This window comes from Sus scrofa, chromosome 9 (assembly GCF_000003025.6).
Source record: "Sus scrofa isolate TJ Tabasco breed Duroc chromosome 9, Sscrofa11.1, whole genome shotgun sequence".
Lineage (NCBI taxonomy): Eukaryota > Metazoa > Chordata > Mammalia > Artiodactyla > Suidae > Sus > Sus scrofa.
The window spans coordinates 20,863,773-20,880,022 of NC_010451.4; the positions used below are offsets into that span (position 1 = coordinate 20,863,773).

At 35.4% G+C, this 16,250-nt stretch overlaps 1 protein-coding gene across 8 annotated transcripts in view; it reads left to right on the plus strand.

Moving 5' to 3' along the window:
• Positions 1–16,250, plus strand: part of TMEM135 (transmembrane protein 135) — a 279,815-nt gene that overhangs the window by 122,688 nt on the left and 140,877 nt on the right. For 6 of the 8 annotated variants that reach the window (XM_021062615.1, XM_021062616.1, XM_021062611.1 and 3 more), the window contains one exon: positions 15,741–15,806. The exons of the other annotated variants lie outside the window; for them this stretch is intronic. In XM_021062615.1, coding sequence (XP_020918274.1) covers positions 15,741–15,806 — 66 coding nt within the window. The remainder of the gene's footprint in view (positions 1–15,740; positions 15,807–16,250) is intronic. 8 annotated transcript variants of the gene reach the window in all.

Here is a 16,250-nt window from a genome sequence, read left to right on the forward strand (position 1 = left end):
TCAAACCTTCCACTCTGATGTTAGATCTTTGCCCCAGTTGTTTCAACTTAATACTCTTTTTTCTTATAAGTTTCTATCACTTGTAGTAAGAGAATCTTTAGCAGAGCAAATGTCTATGACTTTGCTAATAGAAGAAGGCTGAGGAAAATGCTTTTGATTACCAAGTTCCTACCACATGTATGAACCTACCATTGTGTAGGTAGTCAATACATGTTTTCTGAAGATATGAATAATTTTCTTTGGAAGTTTCATTAACTACTTGCATGATACTTGATGAACTTTCTTTTGTTAACCTTGAGAAAAATATTACTGGAAATAATGAGAACTGTTATCTGTTGCTTGTAGGAGTATGAGTTGGTACAACCACTTTAGAAAACAATTGGGTACCTTTTAATAAAGTACAGCTTTTAATATCCCACAACTCATTAATCCATTCTTTTTTTTTGTTTGTTTGTTTTGGTTTTTTTTTGTGGCATATGGAGGTTCCCAGGCTAGGGGTCGAATTGGAGCTATAGCTGCTGGCTTACACCCCAGCCACAGCAACGCCAGATCTGAGCCATGTCTGCAACCTACACTACAGCTCATGGCAATGCCGGCTCCCCAACTCACTGAGCAAGGCCAGGGATCGAACCTGCATCCTCATGGATCCTAGTCAGATTCATTTCTGCTACACCACGATGGGAACTCCATTAATCCATTCTTTAAGTATATACTAGAGGATTTTTCTTTCCTGCTACATATGAGAAACCAGCAAGAATATTGTTCATAATTATAAAAACTCAATTCATCAAGGATCCACCGGCAGTTGAATAGATCAGCAAATTGTATAGTATTCTTTTACTGGAATACTGTATGGCATAGGAGCTTTAAGTTGGTTCTAAGAACCTTCAGTGAATTGTATCTTCCAAATGGCCACACAGTTTCCTTTTTGGAAATTAAGCACCTTTAAATTTATTTTTCTTAGGGTTATAGCTTAGCACTGATTATTTGGGGCTCTCATATCTTCTCACTTTCTGATTTTATAATTTATAGCTTCTGTGTTCCCTTAACAAAACTTAGTAGTGGTATAACCATAGATGAAAGGAATAGCAAGGTGTGTATTATCAGCACAGTTTATTTTTTTAAATACATGTTCCTTATTCTTTTTGTCACAAATCATATAGAACTGTGTACTTTTTTTGTTTGATAAAAAATAAGCCCCTAGTTAATAAAATATTTAGGAAACTATTTTATAATCTCCAGACATCTCAAACTCAGACTATTTAAGGAGTGGTAAATAAATGCAGAGTTCCACTCCAAGATAAAGATTTCATTTTAACAAATTCTGAGGCAAGTTCTTCCTTAGGCTTATAGATTTATTTGGATGCAAGTAGCTGGATACCCAATTACAAGAGACTTAAGTAGTAAATACATTTATTTATTTATTTTTTGGCCATGTCTGTGGCATGTGCAATTTCCTGGGCCAGAAAGGGAACTCTTGCCACAGCAGTGACCCAAGCTGCTGCAGTGACAGCTCTGGATCCTTAACAGTGCTGTGCCACTAGAGATCTCAAGTACATTTATTTTAAAAAATTAATTACAAAGAGTCTTGAGAGTAGTGGTTCCAGGATTCAGCGATGTCATCAGGGACTCAGGCTAATTAAATCCTTCTACTCTACTATTTTCGGCTCACTGGCTTTTTGCTTTTATGCTTGTCAGTAAATTCCATGCAAATAATAGTAGTGATGGTGTTTAAAGACCTACAGTTTCTATTTCTGTTCTTTTCTGGGAAACCTGGATGAACAGATTGGACGTTAGGATGTAGCTCTTTGAAAGTAATATTCTGCTGATATTTTGGAAGTCATGTGATTGAATGTCTGACATTGTGGAAAGGGAATGGCCTTCCATATTTGCAGTTCCGCTTCTGCAGTGACCTTCCTTTTCTTACTGTCCTTTTTGTGGCCTGTAGAGATTGGATTGCACATCTGGCTGATACAGTCATTGTTAATGGCTCTTAGTACTCTAGTACACAGTGAGTAGCTGTTAGAAGTTTTAAGTGAGTTTTTTTTTTAACTTAAAAAAATTTTTTTTGTCTTTTTGCCTTTTCTAGGGCCGCTCCCAGGGTATATGGAGGTTCTCAGGCTAGGGGTCTAATCGGAGCTGTAGCCTCCAGCCTATGCCAGAGCCACAGCAGCTCGGGATCCAAGCCGCATTTGCGACCTATACCACAGCTCACAGCAACGCCAGATCCTTAATCCACTGAGCAAGGCCAGGGACCGAACCCGCAACCTCATGGTTCCTAGTCTGATTCGTTAATCACTGAGCCACGACGGGAACTCCTTAAGTGAGTTTAAATTCACATTGTCATCTAACTTCATTTTTTTGGTATTTATTAAATTAATTTGGTAGTATAAAAGGTGCTATTTCTAGTTTAGTTTTGTTAAAGTTTTTTCTTTTATTTTTACCTTGATATATGACCTTCCATTTTCTTTCTTTCTTTCTTTTTTCTTTTTTCCTTTTTTGGCTATGCTTGTGGCATGCAGAAGTTCCTGAGCCAGGGATCTAACCCAAGCCACAGCAGTGACACTACTGAGTCCTTAACCACTAGGCCGCTAGGGAACTCATCCATTTTCTTTTTAGTTTGTACATATATACTTTTTAAAACTAGACCTACTTTTCAGAGCAGTTTTAGGTTTATAGAAAAACTGAACAAGAGTGTAGATAGTCCCATATTCTCCCCTTCTCCTATTATTAACATCTTGCATTAGTGTGGCATATTTATTACAATTGATGAGCCTACTCTGATAAAGAATATTATTATTAACTAAATCCCATAGCTTACATATGACTATACTCTTTGTGCTGTATAATTCTGTGGGTTCCGACAAATGTATAATGTCATGTATCCATGTATAGTATCGTGTAGAACACTTTCCACTCCCCTAAAAATCCCCTATGAATCATCTATTTATCAGTTCTTTGAAACCAGGGATCTTTCTATGTTTTGTCTTTCCTAGAATGGAAAAGTTGTTTTTTGTTGTTTTTTTAAGCTGTTATTAGAGTTGTCATCTGGAAAAATAAAGAATTACTTCTTCTTTGTAATCTGGATGCCTTTTTTTTCCTTTCCTTGCATTATTGCACTGACTAGGACTTCCACTATAATATTGGATAGAAATCGAGATGACATCTTGCCTTCTTCCTGATCTTGGGGGGAAATCTATTCAATCTTTTCACCCTTAAGCGTGTTAGTCATAGATTTTTGGGTAGGTGCTCTTTTTCTATTTGCAATAATTCCCTTCTATTCCTAGTTTTTAATTATCAGGAATAGATGTTTGATTGTGTTAAGTATTTTTTCCATATCTCTAGAGGTGATCATATGGTTTTCTTTTTTTAGTTTCATATGGCAAATTACATTTCTTGATGTTCGAATGCTAAATAACCTTGCATCCTGGAATACACCCCACTCCATGTGTTATTCTTTCTTAGATATCGTTGGATTCAATCTGCTCAAATTTTGTTAAGCACATTTATGCTCATGTTCATGGGGGATATTAATCTGTAATTTTCTTGTAATGTCTTTGGTTTGGCTGTCAGAGTAACTAACACTGCTCTCTTAAAGGAGTTAAGAGCATCCCTTCCTTTTTAAATTTCTGGAAGAGTTGATGTAGAATAGGAATTATTGCTTCCTTAAATGTTTATAAGAATTTACCAGGGAATCTATCTGGACCAGGGATTTTCTTTGTGGGGAGATCCTTAACTACTATTTCAATTTCTTTTATAGACATGGGGCTGTTGAGGCTATCTCTCTTCTTGTTGAGCTTTGATAGTTTGTGCCTTTTAAGCAATTTGTCCATTTCATTTAAGTTGTCACATTAATTGGCATAAAATTATTCCTATATTCACTGATTATCTTTTTAATTTCTGAAGAATTTGTAATGATATTACCTCATTCCTGATAATGATAATTTGTGCTTTCTCTCTTCTCTCTCTCTTTTTCCCCCTTTTTTTCAGCTGCACCTTTGGCATGTGGAAGTTCCCTCAGCTGGGTGTCAAACCCATGCCAGAGCAGTGACTTGAGCCACAGCCATGACATTGCCAGATACTTAACCACTAGACCACCCTGGAATTCCGGTCTCTTCTCTCTTTTTTTTCCCCAGATTATAGTCTTCCTTGGGTAATGTTTTGTATGGATCTGAAGAGAGTGTTTATTCTGCTTTTGTTTAGTGTAGTACTCTGTAAACATCAGTGAGGTTGAGTGATGATAGTTCTGCAAGGCTTGAATCTTCACTGATTTTTCTCTCTACTGTCCCATCAGCTGTTGTAGAGGGGCTGACGGTAGTTTTGGATTTGTCTTATTTGTCCATGTAGTTGTATCAGTTTTTCACTCTATGCTTTAAATATCTGTTTTTAGATTCATAAGCATTTAGTTGTATTATGTCCTCTTGAGGAACTGACCCCTTTATTATTATGAAATTGCCTTCTTTATCTCTGGTATCATATGCTCATACCTAAAAAAAATCATTGGCAAGAAGAATGGTATTAACATCACTGATTTAGTTAAGCCTTGTAAATGAAGGTCGGTTACCTAAATAAAATCAGCATTTTGTAAGAATAGAGAAAGGAATTGAAGGAAGGGGGAAGGATGTTGTATAGTCATCTAACAATGATGGCATATGCTTATCTTGCCTACTTAAAAAATATTTTTTATGCAATTAAATGAAAGATCAACTTTAGATATAATTCTTCATTTCCCACTCTCAAATTTTAAGTTAGACTCAATTATTATATTTGATATTATCACCATTTAACAGTTAAGAAAACTTTGAAAGTGACTCAAGTCTGTAGTTTAACTCTGTTATTTTGTTTTGAAACATTTGCAAATTTATTTTGTTTGTTGTTACCATTTCTTTGTTTTGACTCTAAGTCTAAGATAACATTGTGGATGGAAGAAAACCATGCTTTTCTTAAGTGTTATTATGTCAAAGAAGAAAAGCAGAACATAGCATAGTTCATTATTTCATCATGCCACATTTGATAGAACATGACAGAGCATATATTTATAAAAGTACACTCTTCTTTAGAGCCAAATGGCTGCTATCAATTTGGAATACACCATCTGCTTATTGTTTAAATTTCTGGATAACTTAAACCAACCCACATCTATAAACAGAAGTAGCATTCTTTATAACCTTAAAACCACTGCTAAGGTCCGTTGTCTCCCTATGTAATGCATATTTCCTGTGTCTAAATGAAAACAGATTATGACATTTATGCTGTCTAAAAACATCAAGTTGATTTCATTAACCTGAAAGGCTAATGAGTTATACTTTCAGCCTAAGAAATTATTATGATAATACTGTTTGGGGCATATTTGTTCACACCTTGGTAAAGTATACACCCCAGACTATCAATAAACAAGTGCTTCTTTGACATATTCCAAATAACTACTTATTCATTAGCTCAATTCTTATATTCATTCAATAATTAATAAGTGTTTCTCAGGTGTTAATTTCTAGGGCTATAATGATGAGCGAAATATAACCTAGAGTCTAGTGAGAATTTTAGATGAATAAATGATTACTATTAACAAGTATTATACTCTAATGAGTATTATAATACTATAGTAAGTATTAATTATAACAAGTATTATAGGTTCCTGAGAGACAGGAAAGATTCAGGGATGACTCAAGTTTCTGCTTGGGCAAATAGTAGATGGAAACCCTAGGTACAAGAAGACTCACCTTTATGTGAAAGTGAGATTGGTGATGCTTGTTTGCCACTTGCTCAGTTTTTATATATAGTACTTACTTTCTTTCATTATCAAGTTAAGTGTATAATAGGGCAGTGGTTCCTTAAGTGGTGGTACATTTAGAATTTTGTATGGAATGCAGAGTGTTTTGTAATAGTTTACTCTTCTTGGGTTCCCAAGTCTTCCTATGAGTGTGACGTATACACTGTATCTTTCCTAGATTATTCATCTCTTGCATTTGTTGGCTTTAGTATTATTGCTAATTTTCTTCTGCTTTGGTCAACCTCTACCTGTGTCCCCAGTTTGTATGATTTCGAGATAAAATCTATATCAAATGCATGTAAATATTCTTCCTATAGTATTTTTTTCATTAGGGTAGTACCCAGGTTTTTCTTAATGGTCGATGGTGATTCATTGACCAGTTAGGTGGGAAATGCTTTGGGGAGGGGAGGACAGGTGTACATTCTTTTTAAGAAACAGCTTTTTATTTAGTGAATATCATCTGTTTTAAATATACAGTCCGATGAGTTTTGACAGATGTTTATAGTCATGCGACTACCACTGTAATCAAACAGAATCTCTTCCCTAAAAAAGTCTCTCTTCCTTCTTTGCAGTCAGTTTCCTCCCCCATATCTCCCAGGTACCAAGCAATCACTGATCTACTAATCTACTCTTTGTCACTATAATTTTGGCTTTTCTACAATTCATACAAAGGGGCATATGTTTTCATTTCTCTTGGGTAGCTACCTAGGGTTAGTCTTGCTAGGTCTTTGGTAAGTGTATGTTTAGATTCATAGGAATCTGTCCAGCTGTTTCCAAAGTGACGTTTCAATTTTGTGTTCTCCTCAGCAACATATGAGAGTTATAGTAGCTCCATATTCCTATCACTTGCTACTGTCATTCTTTTTAGTATTTTTAGCCATTCTCGTGCATGCATAATAGTATCTCATTGTGATTTTAATTACATATCCCTAAAGGCTAATGATGTTGAACATCTTTTTGTTGACTTTTTTGTCCATTCATGTATATATGTGTTATGTGTCTGTGAAGGTATATGTACATACACATATATACACACATGAATATCTTCTACATGCATGTGTGTACACATCTTTCTCTTTTGACGATGTGTCTGGTGAATTATTTTGCTCATTTTAATTTTTTCAGTTATATGTCTTATTAGTGAATTGTAAGTTATTTGTATCTTCTGGATGTAAGTGCTTTGTCAGATATATATATTTGCAGATGATTGAGTCTGGCTTGCTTTTTCATTTTCTCAGTTGAGTCAAAGAGCAAAAGGCTTTTGATTTTGATGAAGCACATTTTAATCAATGTATAGTTATGTGATACTGTGTAACAAACCACTCAAAATTTAGTGCCTAAAACTAACAATCGTATTTACTTTGCATGAATATGCAGTCTGGGAAGGGCTTAGCCAGAGTAGCCTGTTACTGCTCTACTTGACATTGGCTAATACAGCTTGAAAGCTAAAGGCTGGAATCATCTGAAGATGTATGTGACATTGCACCTTCCTTGGAGTACTTGAATAGCTGTGTGTTGGAATAGCTCGGCCACCTCTTTCTATTTTTACATAATATTTCTTTTTCTTTTTCTTTTTTTTTTTCTTTTTGGTCTTTTTTGGGCCACACCTGTGGCATATGGAGGTTGTTAGGCTAGGGGTCTAATCGGAGCTGTAGCCACTGGCCTACACAATAGCCATAGCAATGCCAGATCTGAGCTGTGTCTATGACCTACACCACAGCTCACGGCAACACCAGATCCTTAACCCACTGAGCGACGTCAGGGATCAAACCTGCGTCCTCATGGGTACTAGTCAGATTCATTTCCACTGAGCCACAATGGGAACTCCTACATAGTATTTCTAACGTGAGGACTTAGAGGTAGTTCTTACACAATGACTCAGAGCTCCAGAGGCACATGTCCAAAATGAGAATGCCAGGCGGAAACCATTTTGCCCATTATGATTTAGTCTTAAAAATCATCACTTCTGCCTCACTATGTTTAAGGTACAGTTACAAAGGTAGTTTCAAAGGTCCCAGGTTTGAGGGTAGGGAACATATGACACATGGAGGAGAGTCAGTGTCACATTTTAAGAAGTACATGTGGGATAGGATATAAATTATTGTGTCCATCTTTGGACAGTATTTGCCATAATGAATTTTTTCTTTAGTATTTTGTCTTTTTTCCCCTGCTTATCATATCTTTACCTAAATCAAGTTATAAAATGTTTCTTTCGGGGCTTTTTTTTTTTTTTTTTTTTTAAACACAGGTTTTATGGTTTGAGCACCAGCATTTAAGTCTATGTTCTCTATTGAATTAGTTTTTGCGGCTTGAAGGTCATATTTCCATTTGGAAATTCAGTTGTTAAAGCTTCATTTGTTGAAAAGACACCTTTATCCCCATTTACTTTGGTACTTTTGTAGAAGATCAGTTAAACATCCAGTGTGGTTCAGCTGGCAGAAATTTCTTTAGCATTCGCTTTTTTTTTTTTGTCCTTTGAGGGCTGCACCCTCAGCATATGGAGGCTCCCAGTCTAGGGGTCTAATTGGCAGCCTACACCACAGCCACAGCAATGCCAGATCCAAGCTGTGTCTGCCACCTACACCATAGCTCACGGCAACGCCGGATCCTTAACCCACTGAGCAAGGGCAGGGATCAAACCCTCAACCTCATGGTTTCTAGTCCGATTCATTAACCACTGAGCCACGCGGGAACTCCAGCATTTGCTTTTTAAAGCAGCTCTGCTGGAGATAGTTTCTTAGTCTCTTTTACAAGAGAATGTCTTTATTTTGCCTTCATTCTTGAAGGATATTTTTTGCTAGATATAGAATTCTGGGTTTATAGTTCAAAACTATTAAAGATATTTTCTCACTTCCATAGTTTCTGATGGCAAATCCAAAATCATTTTAACAGTTGTTCAACTATATAATGTATATGGGGTTTTTTTTGGCTACTTTGAAGATCCTTTGTAATTGGATTTCAGTATTTTATTTACGATGTGTCTAAATATCCTTTTCTTTGCACATATCTTACTTGAGGTTCATTGAGCTTCTTATATCTGTAAATGGGTATCTTTTTTTTTACCAAATTTGGAAGTTTTTAGCTGTTTTTTCTTCAAATATTTTCTCTATGTTAATCTGTTTTCCCTCTCTTTCTAGATATCTGACAATACAAATGCTAGATCATTTGCTCTTCTCCCACAAGTCTGTGGGGGCTCTGCTCATTTTTTGTTTTCAATCCTTTTTTCTCTCAGATAATTTCTGTTGATTTATCATCAACTTCACTAATACTTTCCTCTTTCCTCTTCATTTTGCTATTGAGCCCCCATCCACTGAGTTTTGTATTTCAGATATTGTATTTCTCAGTTCTAAAAGTTCTATTTTTTAGTTTCTGTTTCTCTGCTGAGAATTTCTTTTTCCATCCACTACAAGTGTGTTTAACCTTACCTCATGGAACACAGATATAACAGCTTCTTTAGAGGATTTATCTGGTGATTTCAACATCTGTTTGTCTTTCCTTTGATAAGTGGTCACGATTTTTTAATTCTTTGCAGTTGAGTAATTTTAGATTGATCTTAGACATTTTCAATGTCATGTTGTGATACTCTGGGACCTGTTTAAAATCCTCTGGAGAGTGTTGGAGAGTGTTTATTGTTCTTTTAAACATTTATTGTTATTTATTTATCTTTTCTTTTTTTGTTCAGTAGTAAGCAGTCACCTGTTAGATTCAGACTGCAAGTTCTGTTTTGTCCTCAGTGGGCAGTAGTTGCAATGTGACTTGCCTTTCCTGTGCTGCTTTGTGTCTGTCCTGTCCAGGACTTTGGTAGTTTGAATGGTAGTTTTGCTCTCAAAGCCTTTGCTTTGCTACTTAGGCCTGTTCTGTGCATATGCTGATGAGGGTGAGCTCTGTACTTTTGCTACTTCAAACAGAGGTTTAGTTAGGGAATTTCCTTTTCGAGCTCTCCCTTTCTGGGATTACCCCATTATTCTCTGCTTCGGTGGGTCTCTTTTCCCTGGTCCTCTGGCCAGAATGACAGGGTTTCTCTTGGAGTCGTAGCTGCCTGTGCCGCTGTCACAGCTGCACACACTCATCAGGATCTGCCTTTGGGACAAAGTGAATAGAGAAAAGAGAGTGAAGAAAATAATAAAGATTCTTCCTTTCTTCCTTGGACTACAGAGGTCCCCTTTCCATTAGCCTTTGGCTGGAAGAATAGAATGTATTTTCCAGTTTTAACTATGCTGGTGCTGCTTCATCTACCTTATAATCGGGGCCTGTCCTTGGGACAGAGTCAAGACGGAAGAAAGAGAAAACATCCCCCTGAAACCAGGGATTAATTTCCTGCACATTCTCTGGTTCACTTGGGCCCTGCTTCCCTAGAAGCTAGAAAGATAGCATTTCTCTCAGAAGTTTTTCTCCCTTTGCTGTAGCTGCTGCAGTGCATGGGCCCTGAAGTTACAAATTGTAATTTGTCAGCTGGAAGGGGTTGGGCTGTAGGCAGCTGCCTGGAGAAAAGAGAGTGAGAATGGTTTGGGGACCTCACAAAGGTCCTGGTTACTATGCTAATGCAGTTGGGTATTTTGAAGGCATATGATTGGATTTGTATCATGTCCTCCTTCTTTAGTGAGAAGTGGAGAACTAATGCACAGTTTTCCCATTTTGTATTTTGTATTTTTACCATCATGAGGGAAAGCAGCTGGTGCTTAAAAGCCTCAGTATTTAAATTTTTTTTCTTCTATGGCCAGGATAAACAGCTGGGGAATGACTTTTGCATATGATTTCTGAAGACTTTTGCTAAATTAATCTTCTTGAAATAATGTAAGTTTTCTTTTTTTTTTTTTCTGGTTGCCTTGTCAAGAATTTTTAGCATAAATAAATAGCCGTATGGCGTAATATACTAATTGTGGTTGGGACTGTTTTATATAGTACATTTTTTATTACTATCTGATATAATTTTTAATTGCATTTTCATTGCAATCTGATGGCTAGTTTGTAAGGTAAAATTGGAGTTCTGTATTTCCTTTGAGATAGTAATAGTAATAAACTATCATTTTTTGAGCACATACAGTTTTCCTTGAGCTTCATGCCATTGTTACTCTTATTTTGTTAATGATGAAATTGAGCTCAAAGAAATGGGTTGCCTGTCAGAATCACACATCTTACTTACAAGTGGCAAAGCTAGAATTTGAGCTCAACAGTCTATTTCTAAAACCTGCTTTCTTAATCTTTATGCTGTATTGTTATCTTTTGTGCAGGGTGCTGGGAATACATAAATAAGAGGTGATTCATGCCCTGTAGGACCTCACTGTTTAGTTGGTGAACCAGAATAATAAAGAGATAGTCATAGAACAGTAACTGCTGTGACTCTTGGACACAAATTTTTTTTAGACCTAGATTTTTATTTTTCATTTTCACAGCTTCAATAAAAGCTTATTCATTTTTGGATTTTCATTAGTCCATCCCTTGTTTTTACTTTTGAAAAAATCAAAATTACTATTTCTCAAACATCTTTTCATCTCAGAAATGCTGTCCTAAAGCAGACCTTGGATTCGGTATTTTACATTTATCTAGCTCTTTGCAGAGCTTTTCACATATGTTAACAGTTGCCATGACCACTGCAGGAAAACAGGTTGATGTTAGCTGTCACCTTTTTACAGAAGAGGTCAGAGCTTAGAGACTTTAAATGACCTGCCTAGAGTTGCCCAAATAGTAAATAGGTGAAATAAGATAACTAGAATTCTAGTTGCTTGGCTAATAGGAAATAAATACCTGCTAAATACAACTTTTCTATTTATATTATAAAGTGCATGGTAAATTAACCCACTAAAGTCTTTCTGATGTTTTAAAATTATTATAATCATACTGCTTTTCAAGGTAAAGTCTATTTAATATGTATTTCTTATTGATTTTACTTATTTTTTGTTGATATAATGTTAAAAAGCACTAGGCTGTAAAAACATGAGTTGGTATTGAATTTTGATTATTTTCACTTTGGGAGCCACTCAGGGTAGTACTGCTTGTGTTATAACGTTGCACATTGTTCCAAAATTCTGTTTTAAATCTGTTTTTTTCATTTTGTGTAACAAAATTATTACTTTTACTGTTTATTTTTAATTTTAATTGTTACTAAATAATATATGTGCATGGTCAAACAGTAGAAAATACAGAAAAATATCCAGAGATTTCTACTGTTACCAACTCGTTTTATGTTCTTCTAGATCTTTTTTGATTTGTACACATACACACACAACACAAAGGATCCAGGCCAGAACTTTGCATGTCTTACATCTAGATTTCATATCTCCTAGTTCACTTTTATCTAACACTCTTCTTAAAAGCAGTCTCTCTTGATAACATATTTTTAACTAAGGACCTACAGATGTTCTTTTTCCCCCCGCTGCCACTGACAGAAGATGTTTAATGAATGTTTTTAGTATTAATCATTTTAGTTGTTATCAAAACTCAAGGAGAGAGAAATGTCAGTGAAGACTTTGCTGGTGGTAAATTTACAAATGCTGAAAGTTAGCCCTGTGTCTCATTGTTTTGGACTCTTGTTGGTTGTTGTTTGGGTACAAGCAAATTAAAAGCGATCTCTTTAGTAGAGATCAAAAGAATATTGTACACTCCAGTGCTTTCCTATAGAATCAAAGGAAGCTGAGCTGAATTGACAGAGTGCTGTTCGAATGAGACATCCTTAAAAATGTTGGTGGGGAGAGCTCATGAAATAAATCAATTTAGTTGCAAACAAAAGATTGAATTTGGTATTCTTCTTCTACCGGAGAATGTGCAGAAGAATTATATCTTCAAACTGCCTCAGGTTTTTGAGACACAAAAAAGTAAGTAGTTTGTTGTGGGTTAGAGGAGAAGTTGTGTATTTTACCCCAAGTGCTTGCTGCCTCTGCCTCTCCCCTTTTACTCCTCAAATATATACAGTTACTAACCTGACCTAGATGAGGACTGTTAATCCCACCACTAGGTTTAAAAAGAACCAGGGAGATGGAAGATATAATTTAATATACATATCATTAAGAATAGAAAAAAAATTATGGGTATGACATGGGTGAGAAATTTTCTCCCCTTAAGAAAAATTTCTGTAAATAGTTCTTTCAACATCTAGTTTTATGTCTTTAGTAAACTTCTGTCATAGTAGAGTCCTTCATTTTTCATTTGGTTTTTTGTTTCGTTTGAGTATGTGAAGAACTCTTCTTCCTTCCCATCAGTAGCCAGTTTTAACTCTCTGTGAGTCATGGATTGGAATTATATTCATGTTGTGCTACAATCACAAATTTAGCACTGTCTGTTCTAAGAGCTTGTTTTTATTTTCTAGCATGTAGATATCAAATGCCAGCCCCACCCCCTTCCTTTTTATAATCCTTTCTCCTGATTCAGAGAGGGAAGGAAAGCATTTACCTATATCTGCATATCTGCTCTGTCTCTGCCCCCACCCCCCACCCCCACTTTTTTGGCCATGTGGAGGTTCCCAGCCAGGAATCAAACCCACACCACAGCAGCAACCCAACCTGCTGCAGTGACAATGGCAGATCCTTAACCTGCTGTGCCGCTAGGGAATTCCTGTCTCCCTTTTAACGTAGCTAACAGATTGCTTTGTGTGCTCTCAACCTTTGTCTTCTACAGGAATCCCCTCAGTCAGTGTTCATTTTCCTTCCTGTGTCTCTAACTTCTACTTTACTACTTCTCCTCAGCCATTAACTTATCTAAATCTTTTTTTATCCTCAAAATAGCCTGTTGTAATTTTCTCTCAACTCTGCTTTTTCTGGCAACAACTCAGTCTCATTCCTTACATTTATTGTCAAACTTTTTGAAAGGATTGACTTACATCGTTTGACTTTATATCCTCTTATTTGTCCTCAACTACATTCTTAAATGAACCACTGTATTAGAATTATAAAGTGTTTGATCTCTTTGCAAAATTGGATACTAGTGATTACTTATTCATTTAAAGCTGAAAAAAAAGTTTCGATCAAGGATTTACATGTAGTTTAAACAGTCAAATAAGTTGCTGCAAACTAGTAGAGAAAGAGTGGTACTCTTCTTCACCTGTTCCCCTGCCTGATTCCCACAACCCAGAGGTGATCGATTGTAACCCTTCCCTTCTCTTATTTACTCCCTTATAACTGAATCAACATGTTTACACTGCTATCTATGTTACACTGATCACACTGATTTTGCACATATACATCAGTCTCCCTACAATTTCCTCCAGTTTTCCATCCTTCCTACACTTTGGATTGTTTTAGATGTGCATTTGGTTTTCACGTTTAAAGTTCTGTCTTTTTTTGTTGATTTTATACTAATTCTTAAAAATGTGGTTTAGTAGAGGGTGCTTTGAATTATGTTTTTGATTAATAAACTTTGGAAATGTTTTCCTCTTTTGCCAGATTGAAAAATAAAAGCACATATTGAACAGGTGAACTTGCATCTTCTCTTTTCTCAACCATACTCATGCAATCTTTTTCTTTCAGCCTCATGTGCCATCTTCTCTTGTCTTTGAACACAACAAACATGATCCTACCTACTGGTCTTTTTACTTACTGCACATTCTGATTGGAACACTCCTGTTATGGACTGAATGTTTGTGTTTCCCCAAATTCATGTCCAAACCCTCTCCCCCCAGTGTTATAGTATTAGGAGGTGGGGTCTTTGGGAGGTAAGTAGGATTAGATAAGGAGTCCTCATGAATGGGTTTAGTTCCCTTACGAGAGTACAGAGAGAGCTAGCTTCTCTTTTTTCACTGCCATGTGAGGATATAAGATAGTCATCTAGTAACCAGGAAGCAGGTCCTCCTCAGACACTGAATAGTGAAATTTTTCATTATGTTTTCTTCTAAGGGTTTTATACTTTTAGTCGTCACATTTAGTCTTTGATCCATTTTGAGTTAATTTTTGTATATAGTTTAAGGTAAGGGTCCAACTTTTGTTTATGGATATCCACATTTCTCAGCACCATTTATTAAAAAGACTGACCTTTCTCCATCTCTTGGTGCCCTTATTGCATATCATTAGGCCAGGTATGCAAGGATTCTTTTGACTCGATTCTATTTCATTGGCATATATCTGTCTTTATGACATGTCTTTATGATTACTGTAGCTTTAAAGTAAGTTTTGAAATCAGAAAGTATGAGTCCTCCAACTTTGTTCCTCTTCTTGAAAATTATTTGGGCTATTTGGAGTCCTTTGGGTTCCATATGAATTTTAGGATGGATTTTTGTTTTTCTGTGAAGAAGTCATTGGGATTTTGGTAGGAATCCTACTGACTTCATTGATCATTTTGAGTAGAATCGACTTCTGAAGAATATTAAGTCTTCCAATTCATGAACACAGGATGTTTTTCCATTTACTTACATGTTTTTATATTTCTTTCAGTAGTGTTTTATAGTTTTCAATGAACAAGTCTTTTGCTTTTTTGGTTAAATCTATTCTTAATGTCTTTCAGTTGAAATTTTTTGATGCTATTGTAAATGAAATTCTTAGTTTCTTATTAGAATTGTTCACAGTTCATAGAAAGCACAGGCTTTTCAGGTGTTATTTAATAAAAAGACATTACTGAATTACTTCATCTTCTGGCAGTATTTCAGTAGCAGTCAAATGATTTGATGAACTCAGATGGAAACTAAAAATCAGAATAAATGCTAATTTCTGAATTGAATTCAAGTACTAAATTTTTATTTAATCCTTGTTAACCAAACTAAACTTTAAACTTATGTTAAGTGTATTAATTAGAATGGAATGATAACAGCAGATCAAAATAACTTTTGAAACATTTCACTTTGAGCTTTTCATAACATTAAACGTTTCTGAAAATGGTATTTATGGAGTATAAGGTAGAATGTGTAACTCTTAATTGTGCTTTATGGATGCTTCTCTAGAAGTTGCTGGAAGTGTAATAGTATTGATGTTTTACATTTTGGGGTTAGGATAATAGTGAATACAGATTACTGATGATATATTTTTGCTTTTTTTTTTTTAACTCCCAGGCGACAGAAACACTATTTAGAATGGGTGTAGCAAGAGGAACCATCACAACGTTAAGAAATGGAGAAGTAAGATGAAAATTTTGATATGATTATTAGTTCTAATTCATAGTATGACATTTTAAAAATATAAAATGTGGTGGATTTTGTGATGTTTATATAACAAATTGAGAAATACCTGATTTACATAATTCTAAGTGAATCTGACCTACAGATCTATTTCAGTTTAGTCATATTGGAACCAAATCTTGGGTTAAAAATAAATTGCTGAGCCTTTTGATATCTGGTTACCAATTGTTTTTACTCTTAAAAGAAAATGACATTTTATTTAACAGTAACTTTTGCAAGTAATGAGAATAATTACATACTTTTTCCTTTATTCCTATTTCAAATTCTACAGATGTGGTACTTCTTTCTTAGCATAAAATAATTTGAAATTTTGATATTTATTACAGAAGGAATGGTGGAGCGAAGGAGAGAAATGAAATTTAGACTGTTCTTTCTTAGAGTTGA